Genomic DNA, 19,821 nt, shown 5'->3' with positions numbered 1-19,821 from the left:
ACAGACAAGAAAGATTTTGTCAGTCAATAAAGAAGGAGATACAATTCATATATTATTGTTGTAAAGGATTGGTGTGAATCACCTGTAAACTTAAATGCAAAAAAATAAGTATGGGAATGGGGTATCATATCATTAAAAGCCATACCGTTGTGCATTAGTATACGTTCAGAATGAGTTGACAGGTTGTTTGCCGTGTGTGCTCATGCAGGACTGATACATGACCAGTAGATGGCGATGTGAGCAGATCTCACGAGAAGTTTGTAGTACTTCTGCCGGAAGTGGCGGGTTTGGATTTGTAAACAGCGGCACAAACTAGGACCGCGGTGGCGTCGCATGTCTGCATAAAAAGACTTTAAAGCTGTGAACCTGGACAGCAGGCTAAACCTGAAGAGATGGACACTGCGGCCTTTGCGGACCACAACTATTACCGCCAAGGCCCAGCTCCAGCACCGCGGCCCCGGGGACGCCGGACAGAACCGAGACGGTCTGTGTTACAGCGGTTCAGCCAGTCGCCAGAGGACGTCCAGTTTTACACCGGGTGAGCAACAATGGACTCTAAATGCCCCCAAACATGTACAGCTACAAGCTTATAGAATAGAAATATTATTAATTCCAGAGGAAATTATTTTACGGGGTGTCTCCACACAGAATAAATAGAAAAGAAAGTTAAACTTCAAATAAAATTTAAACAAGTAGTATTATATATCGATATGTAAAGGCCTTTCAGTGACCAATATAAGCACAGAGAACACATCAAACACTGTTTGCAAATGGGAGTTATATAGTCTTAGGAAGTATTTCACAGTAGTTCTCTGGTTATTTGATTAAAATCACATCACACTTTTTTACTACCGAATATATTTTCCAACGATTTGTCTGCTGTACTTCATGTACATTACCACTTCTGTTGGTCTATTCTTCATAAGTAATTTTACTCTCGATTCTGTCATAAATATACTCATACGAACTTCACTTTAAAGTTTCTCCTCCATCGAGCATTTGATGGCCTTTTGGAGACTTATTGAACGAGCGACCGCCAGTGTCGGTTGGCCTGAGAGGACAAACTCCTCCGACGCTGCTGGGAACCAAGAGGATCTGAGCAGTGCAACAGTTAGTACCTGACTGTCACTACAAATGTTACTACTACAGGAAAATAACAAAAACCATTCACCGTGTGTTTCTCTCTCTCATCAGGACATGGTTCCGTTAGATGAGTTTTTGCTGTTCGTGAGCTACCTGTCGACCGGCTGGACCATGGCGGAGCTTGAGCAGCATTTGAACATCCACAACACCACCTTCACGAGGATCATCATAACTTGGGCCAACTTCCTTTACGGCCTGCTGGGGTCCGTGCGCACGTGGATGACGCCGGAGGAGGTGAAGGCTCATCTTCCGCGGGAGTTTATCGATTACGTTGACACTCATGTGGTCATAGACTGGATCGAGCTGCACTGCCAAACAGCTTCGCCTTCGTCGCCTCAGCAGAGTCTCTGCTCCTCACACACGTCTTGCTGCCTCTTAAAGGGGATTGTAGGCGTGGCCCCGCACGGAGCTGTGATGTTTGTATCGGCGCTCTGCGGACCTTCAGCGAGTGTGAGAGAGGTGTTCAGGCAGTCGGGCATCATACCGCTCCTCTCCTCCGACATGACAGTCATGCTTAATAGGAGTTTTCGGATAGACGACCTTGTTCCCTGCCGAGTTCACCGGCCTGGGGAGGCATCCAATGATTCCAAGGACCAGGCTGCTCTTAAAATCCATTTGGAGGAGTTATTTTTGGCAATCAGAGAGAACAAAGTGTTCAACATTAGCATTCCCCCGCCTGTGTCAGGGAGCATCAATCAGTTGTTCACCATTGCTTGTCTCCTCTGCAACTATCAGCGTGGACCTCTGGGAACTCCCTTCAAACAAGAAGACTGAAGATGTTTGCTCCTGGTTTTATCTGCGGCCCACCCCTCGGTTTTAGATACCACAGTCACCCTGGCCTTACATCCATGCAAAAGAAATGATTTGCACGAGTGGAAAATGGGGAACCACAACAAGTTAATTAAGTATTTGACTGGATGCATTTACTGACATTATCTTGAGATCCAAAGTCAAATACCTCAATACTGCTATGACCTCGTTCTCGAAAAAAAGTAAGCTACAGTAAATATTTTTAGGATCACCTTTTAAAGAATGTTCACCTTGGAGGCTGTAGACTTTAAAATGTGGGTTTATCAAACAAAGTCAGCTGTTAAAGCAATACCATGTGCCTAAAGAGCTTTAATATTTTTCAGAGAAACTTTGTAGTATGATCCAAATGTATTAAAACACTTTTTTTTACTGCTAAACCTTGCGGTCATTTATGTCACCTTGTTTTTATTATTTCACAATTGTGCAAAAATCTTGGGTTTTTTTCTCCATATTTTAGAAGAAGAATTGTACTTTATTAATCCCCTTGTGGAAATATCTTCACTGAAACCGTAGTACCTGGAGGGAACCCACGCACACACGGGGAGAACATGCAAACGTACGTAGATATAAAAGCTAAATGGCCAAGATGTGTAAAATGACTAAAAGCTGGAAAAACCCTTTACAAATGGCCATAACAGCTAAACATGTATTAAAATACATCTAAATTGTACCTGACAAATAATATAACCTTATTTTTTCTATGGATAGTAAAAAAAAAAATTATTTGGGATGTTTTTTCTTTAATTCAGATTTTTAGCATGTTTTGTAGCGCCAGACAAATTTTATTTGGTGGAAAATCATGAAAAATGCTCTTTTAGTCACAGGTTGCAAACCTCCGTATTATAAATTCAGAAAGGTTATGTGTTTGAAAGATTTCAGTTTTTGTGCAGCAGATCTAAAAAGACGTTTCAGACTTTAAATGATGTGATAAAATAAACTTTATGTTTCCATTCTTTTCAGATTCAACAACACTGACTTATGGTCACATCATGAAGTTTGACTATTGAGCCAATGATTAGCACATTACACACATATTGCAATTGATAATGCTGAGGGATATAAGAAATAGTGCCAAAATTTATATTTACAAATCACATGATCTGATTTAATAGCAAGCTTTTATCCAACCACCTGGAGTAGCACTTCGAACAGCTGAGGGCGATGAGGGTGATGAAGGTGATGAGGGACGATCACGGGAGTCCGTTCCGGCTGACTCGGTTCAGTTACGGTGAGGCCGGGGGTTCAAGCAGGACAGGTCCACACACTTGCAATTCAGGTTACTCTGCATGTTGAAATGACTGTGGGAGTAAACTGATCCAGGCTTGAACTGAGGATGTCCTCCCAATGGGATGTGAACCCCCAACTACCACACACACACTTGGCCACCTGCTCCTCATCTGTCATTCTTTGGCCTTCAGAGAGTTTATGACTTGGAGCTCTGCAGAAAACCGCTCGCTCAGATCTTTGTTGGCCTCCAAGAAACCAGCGAGTGTTCTTAAGTGCTCAGCGTCCTGATGAAGAGACGGAATATTAGAAGTTAATACATGTGCTCATTTTAATGTAGAAGTTTATGGGTGTTTATGGATTTTCTTCTCACTGGTGCATCTGTGTCTTCATCCTCAGCTGGAGTGTTTAAAAACTCCTGCAACATCTCCTGCAGCAGCTCAGCTTCCCATTGACCAACTAAGTCGGAGTTGACGTCGGACTGGCTGGTTGTATCAGACTCTAATCCGTCCATGAGGTCGATAGAAATCGACAGATTAAGTTTTAGCATCTAGTAGACAAAAATGCACATGAGCACAGACAAGACAAAATGAAGCCTCACGTGGCAGAGCTGGGCATCACAGGAAGAATTTCAGCAAAACTCACCTTGTCAATCTGTTGTGCAACTTTTTTCATCTGTGACTGTTGGTCGATCTGATGCACCAAGTGTTTCAGACTGGTCTGGAAGTGCCTCATCCATTCATCCGTCATACGAAAGTTGGATGAATGCATCAGCTCATTCCTGGATTGGATCACCTGAAGGCACACGCAAACTCCAACATGATGCAAATCCCGATGTTCTTTGGAGAAAATTTTTTTTTTTCTTTCATGAATTTTATTTAAAACCACTTCACATCCTTGTTATTCTTTATACGGCCAAACAAAACTAAGATGGCCGTGCTTACATTAAGGGGGGGGGGGGGGGGGGGTTTATTTTTCAAAGGATGCATGATTTAAGGTTAACAAACTATAAACTAAGTTAGTCGAATCAAATGTGCAGAGGAATTGAGAGGAAATAGGAATACCTGAATACAACCTACACAAGCACAGGAAGCTTCAGCCTTCCTCTGGCTTCCTTTTTGTAAGAATGACATCCTGACTAAACCTGACAAGCGGCAAAGCGATGGCCTCTTTTTTTTTTTTGAAATGTTTACCTCTCTCACCACTTTGGGATCCACAAAGTTGAACCAGTTGCAGTGGTTGATGAGGTTGAGCAGAGCGGCGGCGTCACACTGATCGGCCCTCTGCTTGGAGGCCTGACCTCGCGGCATGTAGGCCTGCAGAGAGACAGTGAGGGACTCTACCAGACCGACATGCTCATGTGAATTCTCACATCTCTCTCATCGCAAAGTAACAAGGACGATATTTACGACATTATTTCCTGTATTTGTGATCACATCCCATCTGTCTGTAACACAGTTGTATATTATACACTGAGAATTTAATAAAAACGTTACAGTTCTGAACTATCCAACGCTGTAGTTTGATGAACATAAAAGACAATTTCATTCTGTGTGTGCAGAAACATTTGGACTAACTATATACAGAAGATACAATATTTTGATATAAGAACCAAGTATTCATTGTTTTTATACATCGTTATCCAACTCCGGGTTGTGGCAGTGTACATCACCAGGTAACCGGTCCATCACACGTTCACATCCATAAGCAATCTGGACATTACCTGGCTACACATGATAACATGTCAATTCCACACAGAAAGTCCCCCAAGTCTTAAAAAAAAAAAATATAGTTACAGTATATATTTTTAAAAATATATATCAGAGATTTGAGTCAGGGGTGTCATGAGTCCCTCACAGAGCAACAACTAATTACAACCAATAGACAAACCTTTGAGACGTATTTACCTCCCCTCCACTTAAATCAATGTTTTTAGACAGTGAGAAAGAAACACACACACATATTAAGCTACATTCTTCATGAGATAGTATTTGATTGAGTGACTACTTGAGTCCCATACTGAAATATTTCATCTTTTGAAGATATGACATGATATTTTGATCGAATAAGCTAATGTGCAACATTAATATAAGTCTGGTTTTATATACATTCTGCACTGGAGACACCCAATATGAATAAGTGTTATGAGTATACGTCCCTGTGGGAATAGTGTATGCCTGGAACACACTGCTCTTATGCTTGCCAATACCTTTGTTATCATCTCAGCTGGTGTATATGGTGAGGTGCGTGTGCGTGTGTGCTACCTTGGCCAGTTCCCAGTGGTCTGTCCTCCAATATGCAGGGCTGCAGTTGTCCCAGTAGATGGTGGGTTTAGGCTGTCTGTGCTGTTTGAGGATCTCTTTCTTCCACTCTGAACAGCCACTGCAAAGCTACACACACACACACACACACACACACACACACACACACACACACACACACACACACACACACACACACACACACACACACACACACACACACACACACACACACACACACACACACACACACACACACACACACACACACACACACACACACTCAAAACTTTTAACTGACGCAAATTACTGTGGCCACACACAAGTTACTGTGAGAATGAACGTAACGAATGGAGACTAGTTCAGGTGCTTTAAACCCGAAAAAAGAAGCGAATGGGAGTAAATGTGTAAGTGAATTGAAGCATTGCATCATGAAGCATACCTTATTTGTTCTGAGTTGGCATGACGCTCTGCATGTGTTCCTGAGCTGGGGGTTGTGATCGAGCAGATATCCGTGGAAATCTCTCATGTGCTGGTCGGTGAATGGATGAAGGCCCTCTTTTAAAATGACGAGACACCGTCCCGCTTTGAGCCAGTTTTTATAACCTCCGTCGTTCAGACGGACCACAAGCTCCTCAAAAGCCATGTCGGCCTTATTTCCTGATGCAAGACAACAACAGAGAGGCGCAAGTCCCCTCCTGGCGCGTGGCTCCTCCCAGTGAGTGTCGAACAGTGGCCACGAGGTGGCGCTCTTTACTTTGACATGCAGGCCACGAAGGCTGGGTTGCTGAGTGTGAGAGAAAGCTTTCAATAAATCAGTGTTCTCCAGCCCTGGCCCTGGGGATCTGCTGCCCTGCATGTCTCCCTGCTCCCACACTCCTCATTCAAATGAGTGAGTCGTCATCAAGCTCTGCAGAGGCCTGATAAGGACCCATTCATTTGGATGAGGTGTGCGGGTCTGCGAGGAGGTGGCTCTCTTCACTCAACAAACCCCCCTGCAAGGGATCCACAGGGAGCTCTCGGGGCATCACAATATCTTTGGGCGTAGGCAGATTGCTGACCTACACCTGCTTGTCCGCAAGCAGGATAAACCACAGCTGCACCAAGATCAGCGTGTTGGACAGACACTCTGTGTCCGAGGAAGACACAACAACTGATTCATGCTTTTTTCTTTTTTTTTTTTTTTCTTCTCTCAGCCTGATGAAGGAAACAAACACGAGTCTCCTGGATCACAATTTCCAACCTTGTTTTTTTTTTTCAATTACCTCCCCATTATGAGGCTCGTACTGACACTCAGTGAGAGATGCAGCTCATGCCTCTTGACAGAATCAAGATGAATACTGATAGCTCATAAAGATGTTAACGGCGGCGGCTCTGCACACAGCAGCATTCCAGGCCGCTGATACTTGTTTTATGGTGCATTTGCAAAGAAAATGATGTCGCTGATGTGAGTGCAGACTGATAATTTGATCAAATGATGCAGAGAAAGAACAATTATAGGCTATGTTTCAAACTGCAAAATTATGTTCAACCTAAATGCTCATATATCTTCATCACAAATTGAATTCACGATGCTTACCAGACGTGGTTTTTTTTGGGTTTTTTTTCATATCTTTCTATCTGTAATTGCTGTGGCTATTATGTGCGGCGTGACATGTTTACACATACCAGTCCAGGTGTTATTGTCAGAGTGCCATAAAAATGTGTTTTTACAAAGGTAATAAATGTTATGTTGTGCTTGAAATGGCCAGAGAGTTTTTAATATGACTACATGTTTGTTTTTGAGTTTATAGTTTGCAGTGCTGTTGAGCTGGACAGCATTATATTGAGTGCAGTTTTTAATACACTGCCCCTCCCATGTAGGTCAGTGGAATGGCCCAAATTTTAACTTCCTCAGAGTTGCAGCTTGCACGTTGCTCCACACTCTTCAGGTTAGATGCTGAATTGCATTTCATTGTCTTAGTTCTTATACTCTGAACACTAACAAAAAAAAAGTCAATGATAAATGCATCAAAGCAAATTTTTCTCAAGGTTTTAAAATGATCACAATGTGATTTGTGCCCCCGCCTTCACCGGGGAAGTGGTGAAGTTGTATTTGTGGAGCTTCAGGCTTTGAAATTTACATTTAAATGTACAGTAAGACACAGTCGGCAGCTTTTGTAGGAACACTTCCCATGCATGAAAGATATTCACAGGTCAGCAAATTATCAGACGACAGAATATTTGGTTTTCATGTTTCTTTCAAAAGAATTTGACACAAATACCTGCACTGACTGATTTTATTAGTCATGAAGATGACCATATCAACACCATATGACTTGGACATATCTTCAAAAAGGGAAGCATGCACTAATTCATCCGCTTTGTTTGTTGTATAATCACAACACATGGCTCAATCCAGTATAATGACTGGGGAGAAGTCATGCTTAAGCAAAAGCAAATTGGCCTGCAGCCTTTATTTCATTGTACTTATAATCAGCATTCTCACTTATCAAGTTGCCCAATAATGGCTTAACTTGGTGCCTTTAAAAAACAAACTGTAAATGTAACATTTTAATACAATTAAATATAATATGTGTTGGAAAATTACGGTAGTTTCACCGTAGTTACATGTCTGACCAACGGGATGACTGAAAGTAAATTGCCCTGCCGTTAACTTTCTATTTGTCTCTGTAACAAAGGGAAACTGGTCTTTCTTAAGCCACTACATGCCTTGCTGTGTTCAAGCGAGTTGCTTACCGTGTCTGAAGCCATCTGCCCACCACAGCTGGAAGAAACAAAATGCTGATGAGAGCAGTGAGAGTCAGCTGAAAACTATAAGAGAGCTTAAGTCTCAGAAAAGGAAAAACCAAGGGAACCATTTGAGTTAAAACAGAATCAGACTGGAGGGTGACCTCAGAAAGGTTGCCCACTTCTGCTGCTCTACAGCTGGAGGTCATTAAATGCTGGAACTAGATTAACATGGACTAATAGCTAAAGTACAAACTGAACCCACACACTCGAGAAAAGCAAAAAAACAACAACTCTTCGCCATTGATGTACACAAGCCCGTGATATTCCCCCTGACACCAATACTTCACAAATCTCATGGTTATTATCACTATCAAGGTGGATTTAATGGAAAAGCTTTTCGCAGTATCTGTGAAACCTCATTCCATGTATGTACCTTAATAATATTGTTCCCCCTTTGGACTAACACCTCACACAGTGCTGTCTATCCAGACCTGTCCCCTTCTTCTATTATCATATTTAGGCATGGTCAGTGTTATTACAACTCTGAACAACACCAATAACTACAGCACAACATCAATAAGATGGCCCCGCGTGAGGTGCTCTAAGCAGGTTAGATAATCTATACTTTTGTTTGATGTATGACCACAGCTGATGACCCGCTGGAGCTCGTGCAAAGTGCCAACCCCCTCATAAGAGGTGGCATCACCAAGCTGCTACATCTGCCGCCTGCTGCTGTGAAGCGAAAGGGTCGGGTACCCAGAAGCTCCCGGCCGGCAGCTGCATGCGCCGCCGTCCCTGAGGCCGCTGCTTGAGGTGTTCATCAGGGAGGAGCTGACAGACACCATGTATCAACTGAGACCAGGGGCTTGCCGGAGGAGAGACGCGACCGAGCACCTTGCTATTTCAAGCCTGAGCGGTGTGGAGAGACGTGTCGCAAGTGTCAAAGAGAAAATACATCCTAAAACACAGGCACTTAACTGTGCAGCCTCCATTTCCGGACCTGTTGTGTTGCTTGCTGTCATACTTTTCTCATTTTAGCTCATAACTGTCCACACTCAGCAACATTGTCGCGATATTTCCAGCCAAGGAGGAAATTCTCAGTGTAGGCATTTCTTAGCTATCAGGAGCTTCTGCACCAGTCGGAGTAAATGCTTTTGCCCAGAGCTGCCAATTTATATCAAACTGAAATTATATAAGAACTCATTATAGGAAAGAGTGAGATACCGGTTTTATATTTACTTACATACTGTGCAAGCACACAATTAAAAGTTACTCCTCTGCAGTTTATCAAAGCTGGCCTGTAGGATACCATTAACATAGATAAGAGGTGACAGCGGATGAGAAAATTTAAAAAAAAATAAAAATAAAAAAAATGTAACTGAAATGTTTGACCAACAACTGAAAAAATTACCATGAAAATGTGAAATAATTTAAATATGTAAGTAATCATACAGAACATTTTGTCACCATATTCATTAAATCTGCTACAGATCTTGTGAAGGTTGCACCAGCATCCATCGAAAAAGAAAATAAATGGATCATAAATATGTATAAGTATGGATCAGGGTTGGATGTTGTAGATGATGTATCATCTTTTTTTTTTTTTTTTTCTCGGAAACTATTTCATGCAACTTCTTGTTCGTAAAAAGTCCAGGATTGTTGCGTTTTCCGGTTGCCTGTCCATCTCAGTCTTTTCAGCTTCTTGAAGGAGTTCTGTCCAGTTCTGCAAACCTGTGTACTTTATGTGTTTAGTCTGCATGTTCTCCCTGTGCATGTATGGGTTTTGGGATTCGGGAGAAAAAAGATCATTTTGGCTCGTGTGGAAAGCGCCTCAGAGTGGTCCAGTCCGAAAACACGCAATTGAGGTTAATGGGTCATTCTAAATTGCCTGTCGGTGCGAGTGTGAGCGCTTTATTCAGGTTTTTCATGCAACATTGATATGTCTTGACTTTATTTATTTTTTCAAATTTAGCCAGCGAAGGTAGTGAACCTCACTCAAAAATGACGTTTGATAGGTCGGAGGTCACTGTGGCCTCACATTTTTTTCCATTCCTACTTTCTCCCAGAACAGCTTTCATTTTCAATCAGGTTGTTCTTTTTATTTCGTCTTGTTCATTTAGTATCTACTCAACACCCTGGACTTATTTTTCCTTCTTCTTTTTTGGTGGTGATAAACCTCACCACTACAACCTTGTGTTTATCTTAGGAAAGTGTATCCCCTTATTATGTTTTATCTTTTACCATCTCATATATGTATATATATATATATATATGAGAAGGGGGTTCTGCATGTCAAGGAAATAGTTGATTAGTGGAGGCAAGAAGCTTTCTGGTTCAGACTTGCTGACTGCAGGAACATGCATGTGTATGTGTGAAGTTTGCAAGTTGTCTTTGTGCACGGGTGAGGTTTCACAGGCTTCACTCAATCGTCCATATTCATGCTTATGAGGTTGATGGGTGGTTCTGCACTGCTTGGAGGTGAAGAGGAATGAGCGATTGTCTGTCTGTCTGTGTCAAGGCTGTGATGGACTGGTCGCCTGTCCACATACTGCCAACTGCACAGCGTCAGCAGGGATCGGCCCCGGCTCCTTTCAACCCTAACATGGATAAAGTGGATATAGAAGATGGATGGATGGATGGACGGATGGACGGATGGACGGATGAAGTGCCTTGAGAGAGGGTCTTCAGATTTGGCATAAACTATTATGTAGACTCAAGGATGAACCGATGACTGAATGAGCTGCCCATCTGAGGGGCTTTGGTCTTCTCCTCTACCATTTTAGCTGCCACATTTCACTGAGGAGAGAATGACTCAAGTTCTCCACAATGGCTTACATTTTGTCTCCTCTCAAGAAGGATTTCTAAAAGAGTTATCATAATTGAGCTCATCAACACAACACCGTAATGATTACAGTGCGTGTCGTCCTGTGTTCTGTAACAGTCCTGTACACAGTGCAGCTTTTTGACTCAAACGGTCTCTCTAGGTTCGTGTTGCGACTGTTGAGGGGACCTACATCTGTCTGCACAGCCACACGATGAAGCTGTACTTTCTAATTGAGGACAAAAGTTGAGTTTCTTTGATGCACATTGTTACATTTCAAAAGGAAGACATGTTAGAAATTCATGATTAGGGTTAGCCAAGTAGTAGTTCTTATTAGGGGTAGTGTAAGTTTCCAGAAAATAGTTCAAATATCCTCACTAGGTCACGCAGATACAACTGTGTGTATACGACTGTGCATACAGGTTAACAAGCCTACGGCTGCTGCTGAAATAGGCAGAAACAGTCACAGGAATCCCAATTAAAACGTATTACATGAAATTATGAAAAATGAAAAGATATTTGTGTTGTATCATATAATTTCATCTTTACATGAAAATTTAATTAGACTTTTAGGATGTACAGGGAAAAACAAATACCCCTCTATCTTTGTAATTGGATCTCTATGGATTTGATGATAGTTAAAGTAGATTAGACGCCCTGGGGTGTGTGTGGGTGCGTGCGTTTGTGCGTGTGTGCATAAATGAGCCCTGTTCAGCAGTCGAAAGGGACACGACAATATTAATGTGGCTGTGTGCTTGTAGGTACATAAGGGTGTGTGCAGGCTTCTGCATACTTACATACATACATACATACATACATATGCATCTTTGTGTGTGTGTGTGTGTGTGTGTGTGTGTGTGTGTGTGTGTGTGTGTGTGTGTGTGTGTGTGTGTGTGTGTGTGTGTGTGTGTGTGTGTGTGTGTGTGTGTGTGTGTGTGTGTGTGTGTGTGTGTGTGTGTGTGTGTGTCCACAATCCCAGCAGGGAGAATTTTTTTTAAGCAGAGGAGATCAAAGAGACATTAGTATTCTGAAATAAATCACATGCTCAGGCCTTACTGTGTGGGTCCCCAAACACATACACAAGAGACACACACACAAGAGACACACACACACACACACACACACACACACACACACTGTCTCATTCTCTCAGTCTCCTCCTCTTTCTTTTCCCTACCATCTCTGTCTTCAAAAGACACCACCACCACCACCACCACCACTGCCGCCGCCACCACCTCTTCCCTCCACTCTCCCCCTTCCTCTCCCCCAGCCCCTAGCGGCCTTCAGAGCTATCTGCTTACTGGCTCTGAATCCTTTGTTACATCCTTTCACTTTCTCACGTTCCAACTTGAGCCCCGTCTCCTCCCTCCGTCTGCAAATAAGCAGGAAAATGCTTTGTCAGAGAAAACTGTTGTTCATTGCCGAAAAAGTCAGAAACGCAAAGTAGGGGGTTTTGACAAGTATATCCTTAGGGGGAGACCTCTCATTCTCCCTCCTTCTTTCCATCTTCCTCTCTTTTTTTTTTACACCCACTCCCACTTCTTCCCTCCCTCTATCACACCTCTCTTTCACCGACACTCTCCCAAGCAGAAGTAAGAAACGTTCAAGTCAATGGTGACTTTTTTCAATTCTGGTGCATGAATATCTTGTTGAGAAGCATGATGAGCACTTCCAAGACTTTTGAAAGTGTTATGACTCACTCACAAATTCTAAAGTAATGAAAGCGGTTCTGCCCTGCGTCCAAGCAGCATCAGCAGGACTTCACTTTTCTCTGAAGTAAGATCACTACTTTTGGCAGCAGGAGAAAGAAAGGAATGGAGGTAGAGAAGTGAAAGGAAAGGAAAAGGAGAAAAGTGATTGACATGGTAGAACTTGGAGAAGATGAAGCTCATTTTCAACCAGAGAATTACAATCAGCAGAACATAAATGTCTCCTGTAGCTTTCTGACGGTTACAATATCCATGAGATTCAAGGTTATGTCTCGAGTGTGTGTGTGTGTGTGTGTGTGTGTGTGTATTGGGGGGGGCAGAGAGAGAGAGAGACAGAGAGCGAGAGAGATTTACATGTATGTGAGCATGTGGGCACGTGTGTGGGATGGATAAGTTAAGTCCAGTGTGTACATGCATGTACTTATTTGTGTGTGTGTGTGTGTGTGTGTGTGTGTGTGTGTGTGTGTGTGTGTGTGTGTGTGTGTGTGTGTGTGTGTGTGTGTGTGTGTGTGTGTGTGTGTGTGTGTGTGTGTGTGTGTGTGTGTGTGTGCGTGTGTGTCATTTTGATAGCCACCCACATGAATATGCAGATCAGTTTTAGAGAGCGTATGTGCTCAGCATTAAAGCCCACTCTCCGCTGCTGACCCAATTTCACACTGCAGTGTATCTGTGTGCGTATGCGTGCACTTGCTTATCAATGCATTTTGCCAAGCTTGGAAAAATAGTGTGGTGAGTAGGTGTGTGTGTGTGTGTGTGTGTATGTAGGATGGCCTAAGAGCGTTTATAGTGTTTCTAAAGAGAGAAAAACACATGGGATAAGTCTCAACAAGTACACATTCACAGTTGGCTGTGAATAACAAAATTCCCATTAACACAAGCTGACCCAATCATAATATACCTCTCCTCTACAACTTGAACCAAATAGTTTAGTAGCGCTTTATCTTTCACAACAGTTTTGAGTTTTGTGTTATGTTATGTGAACAAATATGAATATAACACACACACACATATATATATATATACATTAGCTTTGTTGTCAGAATATCTGGCATTCAAATGTGTACAATATGATTTATGTTACAGGTAAAACAGTGAACAATGATACTGTGTGTACAATTTTGTTCCGATAATTAATAAAATCCTTCATAAAATACATCCACCACCCTTAGAAGATAATCATAGCAAATAAAACGCTAATTGCTGCCATAAGGTATATGTAACTCCTGGTGTACTAAGTTTAGCAGGCACAGGGACAGTTGGTGGTTACTACATAGAAAAAAACAAGATGGCAGCTTATGCAGAAATTATACTATGCCAACAACACAATCTACTGTGTTCTACTTAATATGCCTAACGTTGGATTGCCATGTTGGTTGGGTTGCTTTTGTTCAAGTTTCTGAAGGATAATCTGTCTTTTTGGCCAGTAAAAATATCCGGCACTGCATTAGTAAGCATGTAGATAAACATGTAGAACCGGATTGATCATGTTGTCACATTAGAAAATGCACATTTTTGTCCAGGACATTTTGGCTTCTACAGTGGGAGAAAGCCACTATATTTACTGTAAAAATGCAGTGCTTGTTTGTGTAAATGTGTCAGTGTAAATGGACTGCTTCAGTGGCATTTCACCCTGTTAGTGACATTCAGCTATTCACACATGCACTCACACATCAGTGGTGACAGGTGCCATGCAAGGTGCTTGACCTATATTTGGAGCAAGTTGTAGTTATAGGTGTCTTGCCCAAGGACACTTTGACATGCAGTGTCAGATAAAAAATTGAAGCATCAACCATGGAATTAGAGGATTGAGCTCCAAATGATAAACGAAGAATCGACTGGCCTGGTAACTCTGTGAGGTAAAACATCTACATACAGACAAATTATTCAGTTTCTTTAATCTGGGTTTCCCTGGGGATTTATGTTTGTTCGAGGCTGGTTTAACTGGTGTGTTATTAGCACTGACCAGTAAATATCATAGAATTACATTGGATCAGTAAAGACCAGCCTAGACCTGCACAGACCAGAATCAGACTGGTCAAGATCAGTATAGACCAACATCAGATCCGGATTAACCAGTAAGGCGTACCAGATTCAAACCAACACTAGACCAGAACAGACCAACAAGGTAATTGTGTTTCTAAAGGCTGTTTTTTCCCCCCTCTACACAGCAGTAATTTTCTTTCCCTTTTTTTCACATCAGCAAAGCTAATTCTTTTCATGGTGTTGCTTTGTTTTTATTAGTCCAGTTTAAATGGTGCCTTTGGTCTTAATAAAATTTGAATAATTATCAAACACATGTTAGTCCCAAATCCTTTAAAGTAGACGTGCCTTTGTTTGATCAAAGAACAATTCAACATTCAAGACGTGTGTATGAGGGGACAGACGCTTTGTAGATTTCAAACCAAACAACAACCTTATTATTCCTCCTTATCTGCTCTTCTTGTCTTGGTAATGTCTTTATGTGTCCTGATTTGTAAAAGCGTGCTGCCACTTCAACAGTTCTCAGATGTTTGTATGCAGAAGACATCTCATCCGAGATGCATGTTGTCAACTCAGCATAGCCCTGAAGGACATCAGGGTGTTTCTTGAAGCCCTCAGTAGATGGCGATGTTGAGTGGCGCGTGGCCTGGTGGCAGTGTTGAGGTAATGGCTCTCTGGTCTATTGTTCCCTGTATTCATTCTCATCCTCACCCTCACCCTCATCCTCCCTTTGCCTTCCAGTCAAAACACACCCTCATGGACTTCAAAGGAAAGGAAGGAGCAGGAAAATAAGGTGAATTAATTTGCCCCTGTATCCCAGGCCTCCATGTTGCTGAGGATATTCTTTTTAATTGCTTGTGCTAAATACATAACCTATTTTTGTATCCTTTACAAAAGCTTAAGTGATGATGTGTGTAGAAACTATGCAAATGCTAGAAGCCTTCATAAAACATTAAAATGACCCCGTGAACGTGAAGAACCTTGAAAAACAAGTTGATCCAATTAAAAAAAAGAAGACAATTTAAAGCACAACTTGACTTAATAAGACTTGGCACCCTATACTGGAAACCCTGACAGACATTCCTCAGCATCTTTAACCCTCAAACCAGAAGCCTCGGTGCAGACTGAACTCTGTGAAGTAGATCAATGGGAGGATTATCGCAGGACCAAGATGCCAGTTATAGAGCAGCTCTGTGCTGCCTCAGTGAGGGGAGAAGATTGAGAGGCTTTCCTTTGATCTTGTGCTGGCGCATCTGAGAGGGCCCGCTGCTGATGATAATGATGCTGAGGCCTGGTGCCGAGAGCCAGGCTGGGGCTCGGCCCTGCTCTCACTCCAATTCCTATACTGGTCAAATAAAAGGCTGGACTGTGGAGGGCTGAACGGGACAAATGGATTTAGTTGGACGGATTGTGGGTGCATGTGAATTTATCCCAACAAATGTGGTTTTTTTTCTTCTTCTGGAAAGGAATGCTACTGATGCAACAGTGGTGTGTGTGTGTGTGTGTGTGTGTGTGTGTGTGTGTGTGTGTGTGTGTGTGTGTGTGTGTGTGTGTGTGTGTGTGTGTGTGTGTGTGTGTGTGTGTGTGTGTGTGTGTGTGTGTGTGTAGGTGTATGTAGGTGTGTGTGTGTGTGTAGGTGTGTGTGGGTGTGTCTGAAAGAGTGTGTATGTGCTCCATCACATTAGATCCAGCTGAACACCTCTGTCCCCTCTCAAGGACACCCCTCCCTCCTGCATGTCTTCGTCCCTCAGCGTCTCTCTCTCTCTCTCTCTCTCTCTCTCTCTCTCTCTCTCTCTCTCTCTCTCTCTCTCTCTCTCTCTCTCACACACACACAGCAGTTTGACGGGCTGTGGTGCTGGAGATGGGTGCTGACATTTTGGACAGCAAAAGGCTTAAGGTGGAGTGTGTGTGTGTGTGTGTGTGTGTGTGTGTGTGTGTGTGTGTGTGTGTGTGTGTGTGTGTGTGTGTGTGTGTGTGTGTGTGTGTGTGTGTGTGTGTGTGTGTGTGTGTGTGTGTGTGTGTGTGTGTGTGTGTGTGTGCGTGTGTGCGTGTGTGCGTGTGTGCGTGTGTGCGTGTGTGCGTGTGTGCGTGTGTGCGTGTGTGTGTGTGTTTCTAAATGGCAGATAGAGGAACCTTGCAATTCTTCCTCTCACTGTATCTCTGTTCTTATCTAGTGAGAGCCACCGTCACATACACAATCTCCAACACTACACCGGCTTTCCATTCTTGACTGCTGCTGTCGTTTTATCGACAACCTTTCTTGTTGTTACTGTAAACTCTGTGTCAGTTTGCCTAAGCTCGATGATTATGATAATAGGATGTGAGGTGAATAATCTCTTAATTGGTGCTAAGTAGGAATTAGATTAGGCTTTTGTTAATTTCAGAAACAGCTCGCGTTAACCAGATTAGTGTGTCGTGGATTAGGGCAGATGACGACGGAGTTGCCGAGGCAGGTCACTGGAAGGCCGGCGCGTCGGGACTCAGGTCACACTCATGATGAAGAGGAACACATTATCTGATTTGGTGTCAGTCAGGTTTGATGAAAGGATGGCCTATTGGCTGTTGAGCGAGGACAACAAAGTGCGACATGCTGCAGGGAAGATAGTTTGATGAGTTTGTGTGGCCAACTTTTAATTGCTTCTGTGTGCATTATGATCTCAAGCTCACTCCAGACTCCAGAGCCCATCCAACATCTTCTTCACACACAGTCATGCTTTCCTCCTCCTCCACTCCAGTGTTCAACTATTTCTTTACATACGCTCTCTCACTCTCTCTCTCTCTTTCTTTCTTTTTCTCTCTCTCATCTCTTAAAGGGCTTTTCTGATCAACTGACCTCCTATCCACTTAATTTGATGGGCCCCCGCAAAGAAGGTTCCATTCTCTCTTTCTTTCTTTCTTTTCTTCATCCTTCTCTCGTTTGTCTTACCATTGGGTTGCTCTCTCTCTCTCTCTCTCTCTCTCTCTCTCTCTCTTTCTCTCTATCTCTCTGCCTCTGATCATCATCGTCCCCACCTTCCTTCCCTCTCTACCCCCCGTCTATTCTGTGCCCCAGCGTGGGTGGCTGAGTTTAATGAATTCTCTTTTCTCTCTGCAGCCAGGCGCTGATTTCTGATTATAAAGAGGTGTGTGTGTGTGTGTGTGTGTGTGTGTGTGTGTGTGTGTGTGTGTGTGTGTGTGTGTGTGTGTGTGTGTGTGTGTGTGTGTGTGTGTGTGTGTGTGTGTGTGTGTGAACACTCACATTTTTTTTTTCACTTTCTCTCTCTCTCTTCTGTGACTCTGATCATTTCATAAGTCTAAATAAATCTTGGCCTTTATCCCATTCAAGGCTTCAGGTTTCACTTCCTCTTTCGTAAAGGAGAAAGTCGCCGACTGTCAACTTTAAAATAGATTTGCCCCAGGATGAGCCTGTTGTTGTTGAGAACACTACCGGCTGTCTCCTGCAGCCAGAAACATGAGTCAAGAGTCTGTTTTGTCCTCTGTATGTGACATATAACTAATGCAAAGGGGGAAATACACAGGGAGGGACTTCAGGAAGTGTCTCAGACATGATGTATAATGAGTTGTGGGTGACCACAGAACAGAGAGTGTCCTCCTAAAATGTTGAATGATACAAATCCATTTCAAGAATAAATGAATACCTTTCTGTAAATGCAGTTACTTCTTGTATAACGTCTTAGGCCCCCTTTACGCGACATTTCACATGACAAAATCTAATCTGTTAAAAAAAAAAAAAAAAAACGAAATGTTTACAGGGCAGCCGGTGACCAACTGACAACAATGTAGTTAGTATGTCGGGCTACGGGAGGATGCTTGATTTTGTAATGAAACCACACAGACATATGTGCAGAGAACAGTACGCTACAAATGTGAACAAAATCGTGAGAACCCGACATTTGTATGGACTGATGATGAATCGGATGCTATCAAGGTTGAGTCTCAATGATAAAACTACTGATATGGATGATAAAACTAGAATGCGGAACGCGAGTCATACTGCTGTAGGGTCCGCCATGTTTGTTTACAGGCGCATGAGCAGAAGGAACTATTATCAACAGGAGGGCTGTCTGAGCGCTCCCTTGCCAGCAGTCTCTGCAGGAGGGAATCGCAACCTTGAAAGCATCTTTCCACCTTGGGAGCTGGTATAAAACCTTTGAAGATACAGTGGATCCACACATCAGTGTCATGTAAACGGACCTCCGAAACGTGAAGAAAGTTTTGCAGATACACTCGTATTCGTTAAGTAAACGCGGCCGTAGTTTTGAGACACGGATCCACCTGGTCCACTGCCCACCCTGTACTTAAAACCCCGCGAAGATTCATTGTAAGACAATGTTGGGCGAGAAGCACATGTTAAGTTGGAATACATCAGGAATTTTGTGCAGAAGGTGTTAGTGCTGGTTTCATGTAGTCTGAAAGGATGTTTATTCATTTGTTGTAATGAAATACGTTGACTTGGTTGCACAGTCATTTTAACTTAACTGCAAGAATACTGAGGATGAACCCCAGGCCATGGTTTTTCTGTGCTCTGCATGGATGCCCCGCTTATACGACAACGAATACAATTGTATCCGCAAAACTTTCTTCACTTTTGGGGGGTCCGTTTACAAGTGTGCAGATCCACTGTATCCACAAAGTTTTTAAACCGGCTCCCAAGATGGAAAGATTCCTTCACGGTCGAGATTCCCTCCTGCAGAGACTGCCGGGGGCTATGAGCGCTCTTACTGCGCATGCGGAAATCTCGCCCTCCCTCCCTCCCTGTTGAAAATAGTTCCTTCCTTCGATACGGATGTCGGGTTCTCTCAATTGTGTTCACGTTTACAGCGTATTGTGCTCTGCACACAAGTCTATGTGGTTTCATTACAAAAACAAGAAACAGCGCCCTCCCGTGGCATGGCTTACTAACTACATTATTGTCAGTGTGTCTGCTACTGGAGTGTAAATGCACTCCTTTTTTAATAAACGGATTAGGTGTTGTCACGTGAAACGTCATGTAAATAGGGCAGGAGTTTACATGTTCTTTCTTTAGCGGGGGGAGCAATGCAAATACATGCTTGTTAAGATAATTAATGTTAATCTAAAAAATAGATGGATGTGTAAGAATCACTGAATGTAAAATAATACAACCACAAACTCATGGACG

At 42.8% G+C, this 19,821-nt stretch overlaps 2 protein-coding genes across 3 annotated transcripts; one reads left to right on the top strand and one right to left on the bottom strand.

Annotated features, from left to right (window-relative positions):
* The first annotated feature begins 277 nt into the window (after window positions 1–277).
* Window positions 278–2,907, top strand: LOC308113334 (uncharacterized protein). The gene is made up of 3 exons (XM_080469545.1): window positions 278–538; window positions 981–1,110; window positions 1,195–2,907. The coding sequence occupies exons 1-3, from the start codon at window positions 393–395 to the stop codon at window positions 1,915–1,917; spliced, it is 999 nt and encodes a 332-aa protein (XP_080325671.1). The 5' UTR covers window positions 278–392; the 3' UTR covers window positions 1,918–2,907.
* LOC308113341 (uncharacterized protein CXorf38 homolog) lies at window positions 2,680–6,149 on the bottom strand. Of its 2 annotated transcripts, none has more exons than XM_080469558.1 (6): window positions 5,881–6,149; window positions 5,442–5,567; window positions 4,371–4,493; window positions 3,823–3,972; window positions 3,551–3,727; window positions 2,680–3,464 (listed from the first exon to the last, which is right to left on the bottom strand). In XM_080469558.1, exons 1-6 carry the CDS (start codon window positions 6,082–6,084, stop codon window positions 3,354–3,356), a joined length of 891 nt encoding a protein of 296 aa, XP_080325684.1. In that variant the 5' UTR covers window positions 6,085–6,149; the 3' UTR covers window positions 2,680–3,353. The 2 variants fall into 2 exon arrangements, with proteins under 2 accessions (XP_080325684.1, XP_080325685.1); XM_080469559.1 differs by having other exon boundaries at window positions 4,380–4,493; window positions 5,881–6,118.
* Window positions 6,150–19,821: the final 13,672 nt, after the last annotated feature.

Source organism: Lipophrys pholis, assembly GCF_963383615.2.
Source record: "Lipophrys pholis genome assembly, chromosome: 1".
NCBI classification, from domain to species: Eukaryota; Metazoa; Chordata; class Actinopteri; order Blenniiformes; family Blenniidae; genus Lipophrys; species Lipophrys pholis.
This window is presented reverse-complemented; position numbering and strand designations above follow the sequence as displayed.

What these genes read in the sequence shown, in the direction of transcription:
- LOC308113341 (XM_080469558.1), bottom strand. Translation starts at nt 6,084, where the DNA reads ATGGCTTTTGAGGAGCTTGTGGTCCGTCTGAACGACGGAGGTTATAAA. An exon ending in ATCCCAAAGTGGTGAGAGAG is followed by an intron (nt 3,973 to 4,370) that starts GTAAACATTTCA and finishes GTGTGCCTTCAG; the next exon opens with GTGATCCAATCCAGGAATGA. An exon ending in ATGAAGACACAGATGCACCA is followed by an intron (nt 3,465 to 3,550) that starts GTGAGAAGAAAA and finishes TCTCTTCATCAG; the next exon opens with GACGCTGAGCACTTAAGAAC.
- LOC308113334 (XM_080469545.1), top strand. Translation starts at nt 393, where the DNA reads ATGGACACTGCGGCCTTTGCGGACCACAACTATTACCGCCAAGGCCCA. An exon ending in GACGTCCAGTTTTACACCGG is followed by an intron (nt 539 to 980) that starts GTGAGCAACAAT and finishes TTCACTTTAAAG; the next exon opens with TTTCTCCTCCATCGAGCATT. An exon ending in AGGATCTGAGCAGTGCAACA is followed by an intron (nt 1,111 to 1,194) that starts GTTAGTACCTGA and finishes CTCTCTCATCAG; the next exon opens with GACATGGTTCCGTTAGATGA.